Genomic DNA, 14,540 nt, shown 5'->3' with positions numbered 1-14,540 from the left:
GATGAAATACGCTCTTAGGAATGACGCCGTATTTGTCACTGTATCATACATTAAAACATTGGAATCTACTTAAATATCTGTATCGGTGTTAGTTTGTTAAATGGACCTGTTCATCCGCCTGCGTTCAATTTTGGAACTTTCAATTTTGAATTTGTTTAAGGGAATTAATAGAATTACTCCGGAAGGACGAATATAACCCGGGTGTACAAACAAAGTTTATAGTTACAACTTCGCACATTAGCGCATCTGGTTGACTATTGTAAACGGCAGTGCGCCGTAGAGATAGTTAAAAATAGAAAGAAAAACAACTTGTTTGCACCGGGAGATATACTTGACAAATACCACAATTGCCGAGGTCCGGAAAACAACTTTTTGAAAATTCTGGCATGAATTAAAGTGAAATTATGCTCATATTAGTGTAAATGGGCAGGGGACAGATACAAATTCATGATAATAACATGACATTTTGAAATATAACCGTGTCAATTATATATTTTACTGTGGTAAAATATGGATCCTCGTGACCACCGGATTTTTTTTATAAATGTTGTTCAGAATATATCGGAAACGCACTATTCTGAAAAAAGGGAGTGTGGCAGTCTTTGTTATAAATGATAATAAATATATCATTTACATCTTTCAGTACCAATTATTGGTCAATTACCGTAATTATAGTCAATCTCTTGAAGTATATTACTAATTCAACTCAACCTTCTTGCGCCAAAATGAGCATATTGCCACTTTATGATACAGAAAAGTGAATCCCGACCAAAATGCCCCGTAATATAGACTACTAGACTCTTTTACGAACCGCTCTGGTTTACGTGGGTCATTCTCTATATCAGAATTCATTCTTATCAGTTACATGTCTTACAGTGATAGATATATATATGCTGTAAATTTAAATGCACGATTTGGTCTGCAACTTTCCAAATTTAGATAAATTCACCAAAAAGGTCGTTTCATAATGATAAACTTTTCAAAAACTTTCATCTAGAGGATATAGATAGAGGAAATCTTTTATAACGATGTTTTATATGTTACTTAAGTATGGTATGTCTTCTAAAACATTTTTACTTAACATTTAACCACTGTTGTTATCAAATTTGTCAATTATCATAGGTTGCTTAACTGATATTGATATTCATATTTTGATATTTATTAGATTGAATATTTTCCTGACAGTATAAACTCAAAAAGAAAATTCAATCTCAACAAAAATCACATATAATGTGAGGTTTTGATTATTTTGTTGAATTTCAAATACGTTTAACTTTATGCAACGGCTGCATTATCCCAGTTGTCTCTTCGTGAAGTTATTCACGCACCAATTAACGGGCATCTGTCTGAAAAGAACCTCATATCTTTCGTTTGCTTGCCGGTGAGCTTTATCGCTTTCACTAATGTGCCTAAAACTCCATCCGCAGCATTTAGAGTTTGAAAAGTTTTAATTTAACGAAAATTACAATATTGAAATATTTCAGTTGGAGTGGTGATGCTTTTGCATATCCCATTTGCAGGCAAGTTCAGTCATTTTTTCCTCTTTATGTAAGATATCATAACACTAATATTAAAGTGACATTATGCCAATCAAACGGTCAAAATAAGTTTCCTTTTTGCCATTATTGCTTTCAATGTTGTGATTTACTTCGCACGAATTATAAATAACTCACGGGGGATAAGGAAATTTAAGTAAATGCATATCCGTCGGCAATTGCCTTATCAAAAGAGTGGGACAGTCTTTTTTAAATATATTTTAGGCAGCCAAAACATTTTCCAATATCAACTTTTAGTCAATCACCATTATAATAGTCAATCTATTGAAATGTATAGTAAATTAAGTTCAAATTGATGGTGAAAATATGAACAAAATTCCACTTAAAACATTTATCGTAATGTAATATTATAAGATTTATTTGAACCAAATTTAGTATGCTGTAAACAACACAAAAAACTAAACACTAAGTAACGGGTTTGTGCACTACTATTTCAGCTTGGACAACAAGTCTAAAAAGAGGAAAAAATAAAAGAATCTCTTAAATGTTGCCTCATAAATGCTGTATTTCGGTTCCGATTGAATTACTGAAGAGCATAGCAGCATTTTTCACACACCCCTCCCTATAAAGAGCTTTAACCGACATCTTTCTTTGATTTGAATCAGAATTATGCTCACTTTCGATGGTTACATAATATCCCTTAAAGTGAAATAAGAAATACTACATGTATAGATGAAATATCTTCTGTCTTATTCGACCCAGTATTACAATAATTTTCACCATTCTGATAAGCACGGACAGAACCTCATATATCTTCCTTTTGCATGCTTATGTAAAATGTAAGATGGTAATTTATTGAATTAGTCCTACTTTGTAGAAGCATTAGAATGCTATGGATGCGTGAACATCACTGATCCAGCAACATGCAGCACAACACTCATGTGTGACGCTAACCAGGTTTGTTTATAAGTTTACATAAATTGAGAGATATTTCATGCAGGGTTGTCTTACCCTATTAAGCTTATTTGTCAGATTTGAAATGTAATTGTAGAAGAATTTTGAATTATGACTGATTTCGCTGAAATAAGTATTGAATATTGTTTATTTAAACAATACATAGAGGATATTGAATGAGTGTAGTTTAATACTAAATTTATTGAACGAGTTGAATAAAATCATATTATGCGAGCCTCTGGCGAGCATAATATTGCTTTATTCAACGAGTTCAATAAATTTAGTATTGAATCTACACGAATATAATATTCTTTTTATCACATATATAAAATAAGAACAGTAAACTGATAAAATGAGTAATTTTTCAATGACGCCCTATAGTGTAACGCTAACATTAACGCGCTTTAACGCTATGTTTCTATATAGAGCAAATGACGTCACGTCAAAGTGTTATAACACTAGTGTAATATCGTTTTTATTAAATGGCTTTATTACACTCCTGCACCGCGGTTTATGTGATAAAATAATATAATAAATGTTTGATTGTTGCCAGGTCTGTAACCAAGTGTCTGTTATCTCGGGACAACAAAGGACATTCACGTTAGGATGTATATACGTAAAGGTATTACTCATTTTTTTAATGTAAATACGAACTTACTAGTTTTATAAAAGTTTTCGAATTCATTACCATGCACAATTTGAGATAAGTATGATGGCTCTTTTATGCCATGTACCTTTGGATGCGCCAGATGCATTGTGTACAACGGTCTTACTGACCTGTGTGAAACCACTCTAAGCATGATGGGAACGCACTACTTTTAACATGGCGGGTTGAACACGGAAGTGATGCAGCATGCATCTATACCTTGTTTTTTTTCAATGAATTAATCTGGTCCATCACGATGCTGTTCAAGGGTATCAAATTAAGCAAACTAAAGAAACCAGATTATACTTTACTTTTAACGCAAATGGGGCCACTTGAAACTTTTCCCATACACTGTTGGCAAAATAGCCATTACATCATTTTTACTCAAAACATGTATCGAACACTCCTTCTGACAATCCTTTAGCGGTTTTACAAACCCAATTTCTGATAGTAGTTCGTCCATTGTTAGTTTAAAACCGAAAGTGAAAGTAATTTTGAATATTTGAATAAATAGTAACACAGTCGAACTATCAATTGCACTTGCACTATTAAAAATCTTGAAAACAGTGATTTCTTGGAAGCAATAAACAATGTTAATCTCTTGGAAAGACATATTGTGTTTTTAAATTTATCAAATAAAATCGTCATCCCTACGCGGAATTCTTTATGTCGCTCATTGGGGCGAGTAATGCGTCGTACGATACAGGTCGATATTTGAGAGACCGGTTTGTATGCAATGCGCCAGACGAATATACGACAATGTGACCATTTTGTGGCGAGACGCCAGGCGTAAACACGAAAATAAGACAATATGACCATTTTATCGTACCTTTGGAATGCGTGGCGCCAACCGTAAACACGAAAATACGTCAAAGCGACCAATCATCAATTTCGCCGCGCGGAGCAAAAATACGACATGGCATAAATAAGCAACCGTAGATAAGCTATGTGTGATTATTTTGCATGCAATACATGTTGCAATAACACCATAATATGCCAATGCCATATTTTCTTAGCTCTAGGTAGGAAGGTCACACAATATCCCGGACCCAAACGGTTATTTTTGCAATTTTTAAAGCTATCCAACATTGTACCGTAAACAAAATGTATTGCTAGCTAGCGCAAAGTTATCTTAAAATTCTATAATAATTACAGTTAAAGCATACTTTTTCGTCATATAGACCATGTGTTAGTTTGCCTTCCACAGCAATGTGAAGCCGCTCCAGGTAGTCAAAGTTCTCTGATTGGTAGAGACGTGAATAAACGACAAGACAAAAGGTGCCACGAGTGTTGCTCCACTGATTTATGTAACAGCATTCTTTGTCCTCGCACAAACCGTATGTATATAATTCTAATATGTTTGTTTGACTGGGTCTTATGTCATTCATACACAGTATAAGTCATACGGTGACGTTCCAGCTTTACTGGTGGAGGAAGGCCTCGGGTGTCTTTCCGTGCATTATTTCAGGCACGAACGAGCACTTGAGTAGATCCACCGACGTTCCGTAAGCTAGCTGGATAGCTGCCTTACATGAAAGAATCCAAAGTCCTTGTCAGGATTCAAACCGTCAGCTGTGAGGGGCAAAATGTTTGAATTCAGCGACCTTAACCTCCCTGGCACGGACGCACCCATGTATATATATGTAAAATGTTTAAACATAATCACATGCACACTATGGTAATTCAGTCATTCATCATATTCTTATCAAGATAATGCTTTGAATTAGTCGATATTCATTAATCAACCACATGTATTTTTTCTAGTGTCATAAGTAAAAACGGTCAATATCGTGAATGCAATAGTAAAAAATAAATAAACATTTGATACAAAATAAAACCACTTTTCCATGTATGTTCCATATTTTTAGCTGATGTTTGCATAGACGATAACACAATCGATTGTCCTAGGCTGAACTCAGTGTTTGGAATTTGCAAGGATATTTTACATGCCAAGGGAGTGTGTCGAAATTTTTGTGGACTTTGTGGCGTAGGTGTGTGAATCTTGTTTTAAATACACATTTGATATCCGAATATAACTGATAGCATGACTGATATTACACACAGTTTTGTAACGTGGTGGTCTTGGTAGTTTCAATCCGGATCACGACAATAAGCCACATTGAATTTACCAGAGAACAGTTTAGTCATCGCATCGTTCCCAGACAGGCAGTCAATCAGTTTACCATAACTTTTACAAGGTTAGCTTTTAAAAAAGCTAGTAGCGACTCGCTTCGTAATTTTTTTCCAGGGGTGCGTTTAAATGTAGAAATGACAGTTCTGTTAGCTGAAGAGACTTCAGCGAACATCAAAATAAAAGTGACATAAAGTTATGGAAGCCAGTTCTCTCAGTTTAACAAAGAGGAATATGAGTATATATGAAGATGCATGTAAACAGATAGAATGAAGTCCCTATGTCTATACACATTTACTGTATGGCCTGTTGACCTTGACCAAATAAATGTTAGATAGGTAGAATTCATAAAGATGTCTCTTTATACAAAGTTAAGTTATAATATGTTATTTAGTATTGGAATGAGTGACAGACACAAGTCCTAAAGTAAACACAAGTTGTCAATCAATTCAGCCAGAAAAGCCGGGATCCTATTAAAAATATAGGGATCCCGGAAATTGACCAGTCTAAGATGCTTTTCAGATAAGCCGGGATCCTATTAAAACATATAGGGATCCCGGGAATTGACCAGTTCAAGAATATAGTTTTCAGAAAAGCCGGGATCGTATTAAAATATAAAGAGATCCCAGGAATTGGCCAGTTCAAGAATATAGTTTTCAGAAAAGCTGGGATCGCATTAAAACAAAGGGATCCCGGGATTTGACCAATTCAAGAATGTAGTCTTTGATTTTTCCAATTAATTAGGGATATAATTATAAGTATTGTGATTTCCGCATTTTAAGTTTGTTGATAAATAGCTCTAAATATATTTATATCCTAAGTTTAATTAATTTAACGTTCATTACATATAATAAAAAAAACTTAACGTTTAATGGCCTTTCATTACGACAATAATCAACACAAATATAGTTTATTAGTTTTTCTTCTATATCTTATACGATCCCGGATCCCGGCCAGTCCGGGTGTCCCGGATCCGGGCCAGTAAATATATACACTAAATACCGGAAAGGATAAAATGACCGGAAAAAAGGAAAAAGAAAAAAATGCACAGAACTAGATGTACACTTATGTTAATTAACCAAACAAAAGCTTACTACAGAGGAACCGGTGAGATCGCTAAATCAAAAGTCAGTGTAAATATGATTTATTGAAAAGAATTCATGAAAACAAACATTTTTAATCATCATATTATCTTTGCGCACAAAGCAATACTTGCTGCTTTTTAAATATGGCGTGAAAATTGAAGGTTTTTTGATGCTATGTAAGATTAAATTTGATTGGCTAAATAATTTTGGATCCTAGCCCTGATAGATAAATTTTTATAGAAAGCTGGAAGCCAAGCTTTGATTAAATTTTTGGATGGATTCGGAGTTTTAGGTTGTTTCTCAGTAAAATCCTAACGTAATACCGGCTCGCCGTGGCGAGCCGGCACAAGGAATTGATAGCTTCTGTACATATCAAAGCAGTGGTACAGTACGAAGGTGACATGCACCGTCCGGGAATCGAACCCGGATCTCCCGATTCACAGTCCATTGCTCTACCTATTGCGTTAAGTGGACGGTACCTCAGTCGATAGTTCCTATACGTAACAAACTGTAGGCAAGTTATTTGTTTGAAATTATTTGACTCGCAATAAATTCCATATGATTGATATATGATCACTGCGATTGGAATTTGTGGTTGACGCTGATTGGACGGGAGCACTATGAAATTTAAGAAAACGAAGAAATTACTAAAACTGCAAGACTGACAATTTGATTTAGCCGAGACAAGATGTGTAATGAAATACATGTTTGCTCAGTGATCAAAGATATAATGCCTTCTGTTGTCTGCTACTAGTTACTTTGTTTACCTCCTAGTCAAAGTGAAACTATTAATATCAAGACACATTCTGAATGGTTTGGATTTCAAGGTGCAGTTAAATATTGTCACATCTCAGTTAGTTTCTACAGACATTATAGTTCTTTTTTCCTTAAAAGGAAGAAAACTACTTATACATGTTTGATTTACAGTTATTACAACGGTCATCAACCTTTTCGTGTTTGGTTCAAAACGTGTCGAATTCCGTACAATATTAGGACGGATGAAATATAACTCAGAAAAGATAATCTTTTGCAATACTTCTACCAGTCGATATTTTAACATACTAGTAGTTTTATATGATAATAACATTACAGTTCTTTTTGTTGACTAAAGATGTTTTATAAAATTGACTACCAGTTGATGGTTTATGGACGGAATGGACGTCTTGGTCGCCTTGTGATGTAACATGTGAGGACGGTCAGCAGTCTCGATCACGGTCATGCACTAATCCTGCACCAAAGGATGGAGGTGAAGATTGTATTGGAAACAATGTAGACAGTAAAGTATGCCATAAACCTCTTTGTCCTGGTAAGGATCATCTTAAATGTTGATCGGATGCAGATATATCAAATACAGACAATAAATGAACGATATGGTTTAATTTCTTTATGATAATTAGAGTATACCCCCTTTGTTTAAATTTTGCATTTGTGCATAACTCTTTAAAAAAAGGACAACGGATCAAAAGTTAATAAAATGAGCAATTCTGCATTATAATATTTAAAACACGCATATACGTTTTTGATAAATAAGTGAAAGTTTTTATAAGTTAAATGTTTATTTTACTTGTAAATTTTAAGTAACTACTTAAGATGATGTTTTTTGTATGCAGTAAATGATATTGTTATGTGTAGACCGTTTGTAACTGACACTGATTTAATGATTGATGTTAATCAAAACTGAATTGTTATTGAGATTTCATCAATACTTAGTACACGGACAATGGAGCGTCTGGGGTATATGGGGAGCATGTTCGGCTACGTGTGATATAGGAATACAACAACGACAACGAAACTGTACGAACCCTGCTCCTCTTCGGTTTGGAGATCACTGTTTCGGCGCCAATATTGACGATAGGATATGTCTTGCTACAGCTTGTGCAAGTATGTACTATTCTTAGTCGTTTGCTATACTTAGCTATAACGTTTTAAAACGAGTGAATTGTCTTTATTCTTGGGCACATCAATCATTGGACAAGAGAAAAAGGAAATTTAATTAAATGTGATATTAACAGTTTTTTTTTACCTTGCCACTTAATATCAAACATGTGAATTTTGCTACTTGTACGAATACATGGATTTGGTTTATACTTGCACAAAAGAACATTCACAATAAATCTGACATGTAAAGAAATTAAAATAGGAACTTGACCTTTAAGTAACATTGAATGTAGGTGAGCAAGGCAGTGAATAATGATACACAAGTTCAAAAAGGAAAGGCGACGTTCAATGAATATTTTTGATGTAAATAATACTATTTAAGATTTTCTTTGTTCAAACAGCATTTAATTTGCATTCTTCGTTGAAAAACTATGCTAAATTAACAAAGGGAACATTTTAAATGTGTGTAGAAGAATAGAAATTCTGTTTCAGATTTAATATTTCACAGCGAGTCATAATTTTGTTATTTATTTACGGATTTGATTAATATTTGGACAAAAGAACACATGAGAAAAGAATGAGCTGATGATTAATTAATGCAAATTAAACCTTGAAATTTGAATGACATTTACTGTCAATGTCAAATATGAAGTTCAAGGTATTTTTACAAGGAAAAAAATGTTTTGCAGAAGTATTATCTACTACACTATTCTTCTTCCGATGACATGTTTGAGTTTAGAAATTAAAAAAAAATCGCCGTTTGCTGGTGGTACTTCTTCAATGGACATGATAATGTCCAACACTCGTTTTTAACGTACATCGTGTGATATCCCTGTAATTACGCCATGATTGCGTTTGAACGTTTGGACCATATCCAAATTAATGTTGAATCTACAAAAAGTTCCACTTTCTCGAATACGCTTTTGTACGCTATGTCGGTTATGACTGCTTAAATGACTCAAGTATTACATTGATTAAAACTTACATACACAACCTGTATTTACAAGGGACACGATTGTATTGATTTCCATTCTTTCACCAACATAACCACGATGCAACTAAAAACGAGGAGAAATATTTGTATTTTTTATACAATACTAGTATTTAGGCTCGCAATTGAAAGGTTAATTATATCCAATTTGTGATAATGGATTGCTTGATTTTCACTACTCTATTCAATCGAGTTTTATGAATTGTAATCAAAAAAATGCGTTTACACTAGCAACGTCACAATATACGAGTACAAGCCATATTCTTATTCATAAATGAATGTTTTAGGTAATTCGACTTTATTCCTAAAGTTACGAGGGTGAGTCAAAATGTTATACAATATGAAGTCTATTTATAAATTTAGCCCTTTATCGTTTTTATGTGCAAGGAATGATATGCTTCCAAGCACCTGCTTTCAAGTGATACCGAACTCAGACGTGTAGTCACTTATTAACATTTAATAATACCTTACCGGTCGAGTAACATACGGCAGGTAAACGTTCAGGTAAAATGCTGAAATACGTGCTTACATAGGGAACAAAATGTTTTAAATGTTTAAAATGATATTTGTAATATTTATGCCATCAATTAAGTATGTTATGCAATAGTTTTGAAATGGATACATTCAAAAATTGTCAAGAGTCAATTAAAGAGTCCCAAGCTTATTATTGACAAAGATGTCAGACTTACCCAGATATCCCATATCGCAGGGATATTGAAGAGTCAACTCAAACGATTCTGAAGGATAATCTGCAAGTTAAGCGAATAACTGCCAGATAGATAATCCACTGACCAGAATAAGAAGGGACTTAAATGCGCTCGAAAATGGTTCTAAAATATGACAGGCGACGTTTATCTAATATTGTGATTGGTGATGAAAGCTGGTTTCACTATTTTACGCCAGTTTGCAACTTAGGCCACGAATCACGTTCGTCGACAATGCATTGCTAAGCAATTGACAAGTGTTAAGATAGTTACGTAGATTTGTCCACTTCCCGTGGAACTGTTGTCCAAATTCCTGTTTCTAAATGCCGTTTTTTCACATTCAAGTATCATAGAGATGTCGTAATGATAATAATAATGATGATGGCGATGATGATGATAATGAAATTAGTCATTGCATTCGACTGGTATGAAAGGCTTTTACTTTCTGCATAACCCTCTTCGGCTAACAAGGGAGCTATTGATTTTTTTTTTAAAAAAACGAGTTACTGTCCTTAACCATCTACCGTATTCTCCAGATTTAGCAACCTGTGAATTTTTCCACTTTCCTAGACTGATAAAAACAACATCTAGCAAGTTATCGCAAAAGAATAAAAATATACTTCGGCCAGTTTTTCAAGTTATTGGAAAGTATGCCTAAGGAAGACTATGTTGAAGCATTTAAATATTTAATAAAACGTCCAATACTTTAATGTATTTTTAAAGAAGATTATTTCGAAGGCTTGAAATAGAAAATTGTAAAATATTTGCTCTTTTGTTAAATTCATTGCGATATGTATAAAGTTGCGACAATGAGATTCATATAGACCCACACACGTTAATCTGTAGTACTATTTATTAATAATTTAGATGGTGGCTGGACGGAATGGGAAAACTGGGGAAGCTGTAGCATAACCTGTGGCGGTGGATTCCGCCATAGGTCTAGGAAATGCTCACGACCAAAGCCTTCAATTACTGGGCAATATTGCGAGGGAGATTCGATGGAAGTAGGATCGTGTAATACTAATATATGCAAAGGTATCTATGTATAGTGCTACAAATTGTCATGCAATGTCATAAGTAATTTATAATTGGTTAGCTGAAATTTGAAACTTTAAAATATATATTTTTTCGGTCATAATTTGATGAAAAATGTGACCTAAATATATCTGTTTTGTACTGGTTATATTTTGTTACTAGAGTATATATGTATATTCTATACAGTCAAACGTGTATTAAGCGACCGGGCAAGGGAAACACCCAAAACGGTCGCTTAATGAAACGGTCTCTTAAGACCGCATGATATAAAAGTCAAGATTTATAAATGACATCTTTTTTATTCGGTGGGATTGTTTTTCAACTTCATTTTTATATAAATGTTGAAAAAAAAGTACGCTCCGATAATCTAAATGGATGCAAATGTAAAAAATAACTTTCTGATATTTATTGACAAAACAGTTTCAAGATCCATTACGTACATGTTTGACATTTTTGTATATGTATATTCAGTTAATACTGTGTTTTTCTTTCAAATTAGTACAAATAGTTGCATTCCGTTCAGAAGACATAGGTGTTATACGTAATTTTCATGGAACAAGACTTGTTTTCAAAACTGTCACCTTGAATGCAGGCAATGGATATAACAACAATACTGGAATTTTCACTGCACCAATGGCAGGAATGTACATGTTTTCTATACAGTTATGTTCAGTTCAAACTACGGACTTCATATATGCAATAGTTGTAGATGGCGTTGATGTTAAAAGGGGCCATTTCAACGATGCAAACTGGACATCTTGTTATTCTGCAGATACAGTCTTACTTCTGAATAAAGACAACCAAGTTTGGATAAAAGGCACATCAGACGACTACACACCTATCCTTTCAAGAGATGCCTACACGGCTACCTTTTCAGGCTTTATGGTGCATAGCTAAGTGTATACTGTAATTTATTATACCCCCACTCAATCGAAGTTTTTGGGATGTTGTAGTTAGCTTGTCTGTATAAAGGTTTATGGACCCCTGAGGTCAAGGTCAATATCAATGTTACTAAATATTTATCATAAAGATATTGATAAACAAACGATTTAACTCTTTTAACAATATAATGTTTTGTAGTTATATCTGATACACAAATAAAACATTTTAAAAATAAAGTTTGAGTTCAAATTTTGCTTCCGATCACTATTATTTTCTCTCAAAAAGTTAAGGTGGCGGGTTAGAGTATGATCACCTTTAGTGATAGCTTAAGGTTTTCAAGACATTCTCAATTTTTAAGTTTTACTGTTTACATTTTAAACAAATACGATTTCCATTTATACAAATTACTACATTAAAACATTTATAACCATGAAAATAAAGTGTTATTTTTTCCGTTTTAAGTACTGTTGAAGTTTGTTTATTTCGGAACCGTTGTAAACATAGCACTTCAGAAAAGGTCAGTCATGTGTGTACGGAAATAATTGTTATAACTACTTACAGTGTGATATTGTAGTGTAGTGGTAGCGCTCTGGTCTATCAACTATACAGGTGCTGGTTCAAATCCCAGCATTTTCATTTTTTTCAATAATATATTTTCTCAATACAAAAATATGTTTTTCAATGCACAGGTATTCAATTGAGCTATTGGGCTTACAACGAAAATCATCTATTTATTGCGAGCACGCGAGTCCTGGGCTGTTTGGTTGAGGTGTATGTTATGGCGCTGTTAGAAGGGCGTCATCATATTTTTGTACTTGATTTCGCCATGGTTTTTCAAATAGAATTGAATACTATTTAAAAACACTTATTTCCTTGGTCTTCGCAAATAGTGTTATAATGCGCGTTGTCTATTATCACGACAGTGTCTGCTGAATGATTTGGGATAACATTTTGATTAAGCCACTTGGTGAACACCTCACCACCCATTTCTCTATGGTAATCACCTATTTGGGTACTCTCTTGGCTCTGGAGACTAACACGCCAGCGCCAGCGCGCTTGAGAGTGCCACATAGGTTTAAGGTATTGTTTTAATTGTTTAATTAAATTGAATTATATCTTATTATACATGCTATAGCATTCTCGTGAATAAAAACATGGAAATTATATATACATGTATAAAAATTGTTAGAACAAGTAATGTTACCACTGCACTATCAGGCCAGATAATATTCAATCACCTGTTTTCCAGGTAATAAGTTTTAGTATATGGCTTGTTTCCTGCCACCCCTATGTATTTTTAAATTTAAGATTTACCATTCTCGATCATATTTGAATCGACAGTAAGTGGTATTGTCTATAAAAATAATGATCATAAATGGCATGTTGCTCAAGGCTTCTCAGTGATATGTAAGATATAGAAATTAATTTTGACAAATAAACTAATGTCTGCCAATTGTTTCTATCACATACTTCCAGACAGTCTAACTATTTCTGAGAAAGTAGGGTTCTTGACATGGGCTTCGTCGCCAATCAGATATCGGATAACATACAGTATATAATAATAATAATAATTGTCCTCAACAATGAAATTTAAATTTTAATAAAAAATATCTTTAGACTAGCATTAACTTGTAGCCGCAGAGATAATTGGTGCATTTTCAGATCAACCAATGATCCAATCAATCAATTAAAAGTAATTCTGCGTACACATCAATGCAATTAAGTTTGCTAAACTTCTGTATAGCGCACACACAAATGATCCTTTACTTTGCATATAATCGCTTATCTCCCAAATAATGCACCGACTTTTCTTAACACAACTTAGTAATTTAAAACACATACACTTAAGATTTGCAGTGTTGATTAGCGCAAATCAAACTTTTTCCGTTTAAGACATTTGAAACCGTCCTTGAACAGAAAACAAACACTTGTTTGATTTTATTTGATATATTTTCCTCTACAATGTTGTTTGTGAGTAAATATAGGAAAAATTCATCTTTTCATTACTTTCCGTCAAAAATGTTTTGATACATTAATTTATCCACGAATGCTGTACAATAAACAAATTGGCTATTTTGCAAGGTATCATTTAATTTTGCAAAAACTCTTGCTGTTAAATGAAATGCGAAAAGCGTATGGTCGTTTAATCGCTATAGATATGATTTAACATACTACACATAAGTTAATACCGCAGTCTATTTTGGTAACAAACATTGACTATCCAATGAGAAAAAGAAATCAAGATTTTTTCTGGCCTAGATATTGACTTTAGTTTATATACTGCCTGATCTATATTTTTATTTTATAAAATAGACAAAACATACTTTCTTGACCTATCGTGTGATGTTGGTTTTGTTAATTGTAGATGACTTTTATCATTGTGTATCAATATCTGAACATAAAAATATCTTTTAACACTCCTATACTGTATTGTCAAAAAGCAGGTCAGACTTCATTTAAAGAAAAACAGTACTATTAATCACTTCTATAATAACGAGTGCTGCCTGCGTATTCTTAGGCATGTGATTTAGGCTAAATTTAGCCAACTCATTACATTTTTATTTCCGACAAGGACACATACTATATTCCACAGATAATGAAAGGAAACTATCTGTCTATTGAGACGTATTTTACGGGTAAAATAATATATCAACTTTTAAAACAGAACAGTATCACCGCGATATTTAAATGAGGATTACAATGTTATAGCTAAGCAGCCATATCCTCCATTAAATATC

The 14,540-nt window shown here is 33.5% G+C and overlaps 1 protein-coding gene across 1 annotated transcript; it reads left to right on the top strand.

Moving 5' to 3' along the window:
* The first annotated feature begins 928 nt into the window (after positions 1-928).
* On the top strand, positions 929-11,985 carry LOC132727051 (coadhesin-like). Its single transcript, XM_060712461.1, has 10 exons — positions 929-1,053; positions 1,485-1,520; positions 2,374-2,453; positions 3,004-3,072; positions 4,304-4,433; positions 4,965-5,087; positions 7,448-7,618; positions 8,023-8,193; positions 10,753-10,920; positions 11,420-11,985. The coding sequence occupies exons 1-10, from the start codon at positions 1,029-1,031 to the stop codon at positions 11,815-11,817; spliced, it is 1,371 nt and encodes a 456-aa protein (XP_060568444.1). The 5' UTR covers positions 929-1,028; the 3' UTR covers positions 11,818-11,985.
* The last annotated feature ends 2,555 nt before the right edge of the window (positions 11,986-14,540 follow it).

This window comes from Ruditapes philippinarum, unplaced genomic scaffold (assembly GCF_026571515.1).
Source record: "Ruditapes philippinarum isolate M1 unplaced genomic scaffold, ASM2657151v2 ctg586_1_1_1_1, whole genome shotgun sequence".
NCBI classification, from domain to species: Eukaryota; Metazoa; Mollusca; class Bivalvia; order Venerida; family Veneridae; genus Ruditapes; species Ruditapes philippinarum.
Note: the sequence above shows the minus strand (reverse complement) of the source record. Positions and strands in the feature narration are given on the sequence as shown.

Excerpts from the sequence above, each read along its gene's own strand:
- LOC132727051 (XM_060712461.1), top strand. The coding sequence starts at position 1,029 with ATGTTTTATATGTTACTTAAGTATG. Across the intron at positions 2,454-3,003 it reads TCATGTGTGACGCTAACCAG|GTCTGTAACCAAGTGTCTGT; the intron begins GTTTGTTTATAA and ends GATTGTTGCCAG. Across the intron at positions 10,921-11,419 it reads TAATACTAATATATGCAAAG|TACAAATAGTTGCATTCCGT; the intron begins GTATCTATGTAT and ends CTTTCAAATTAG.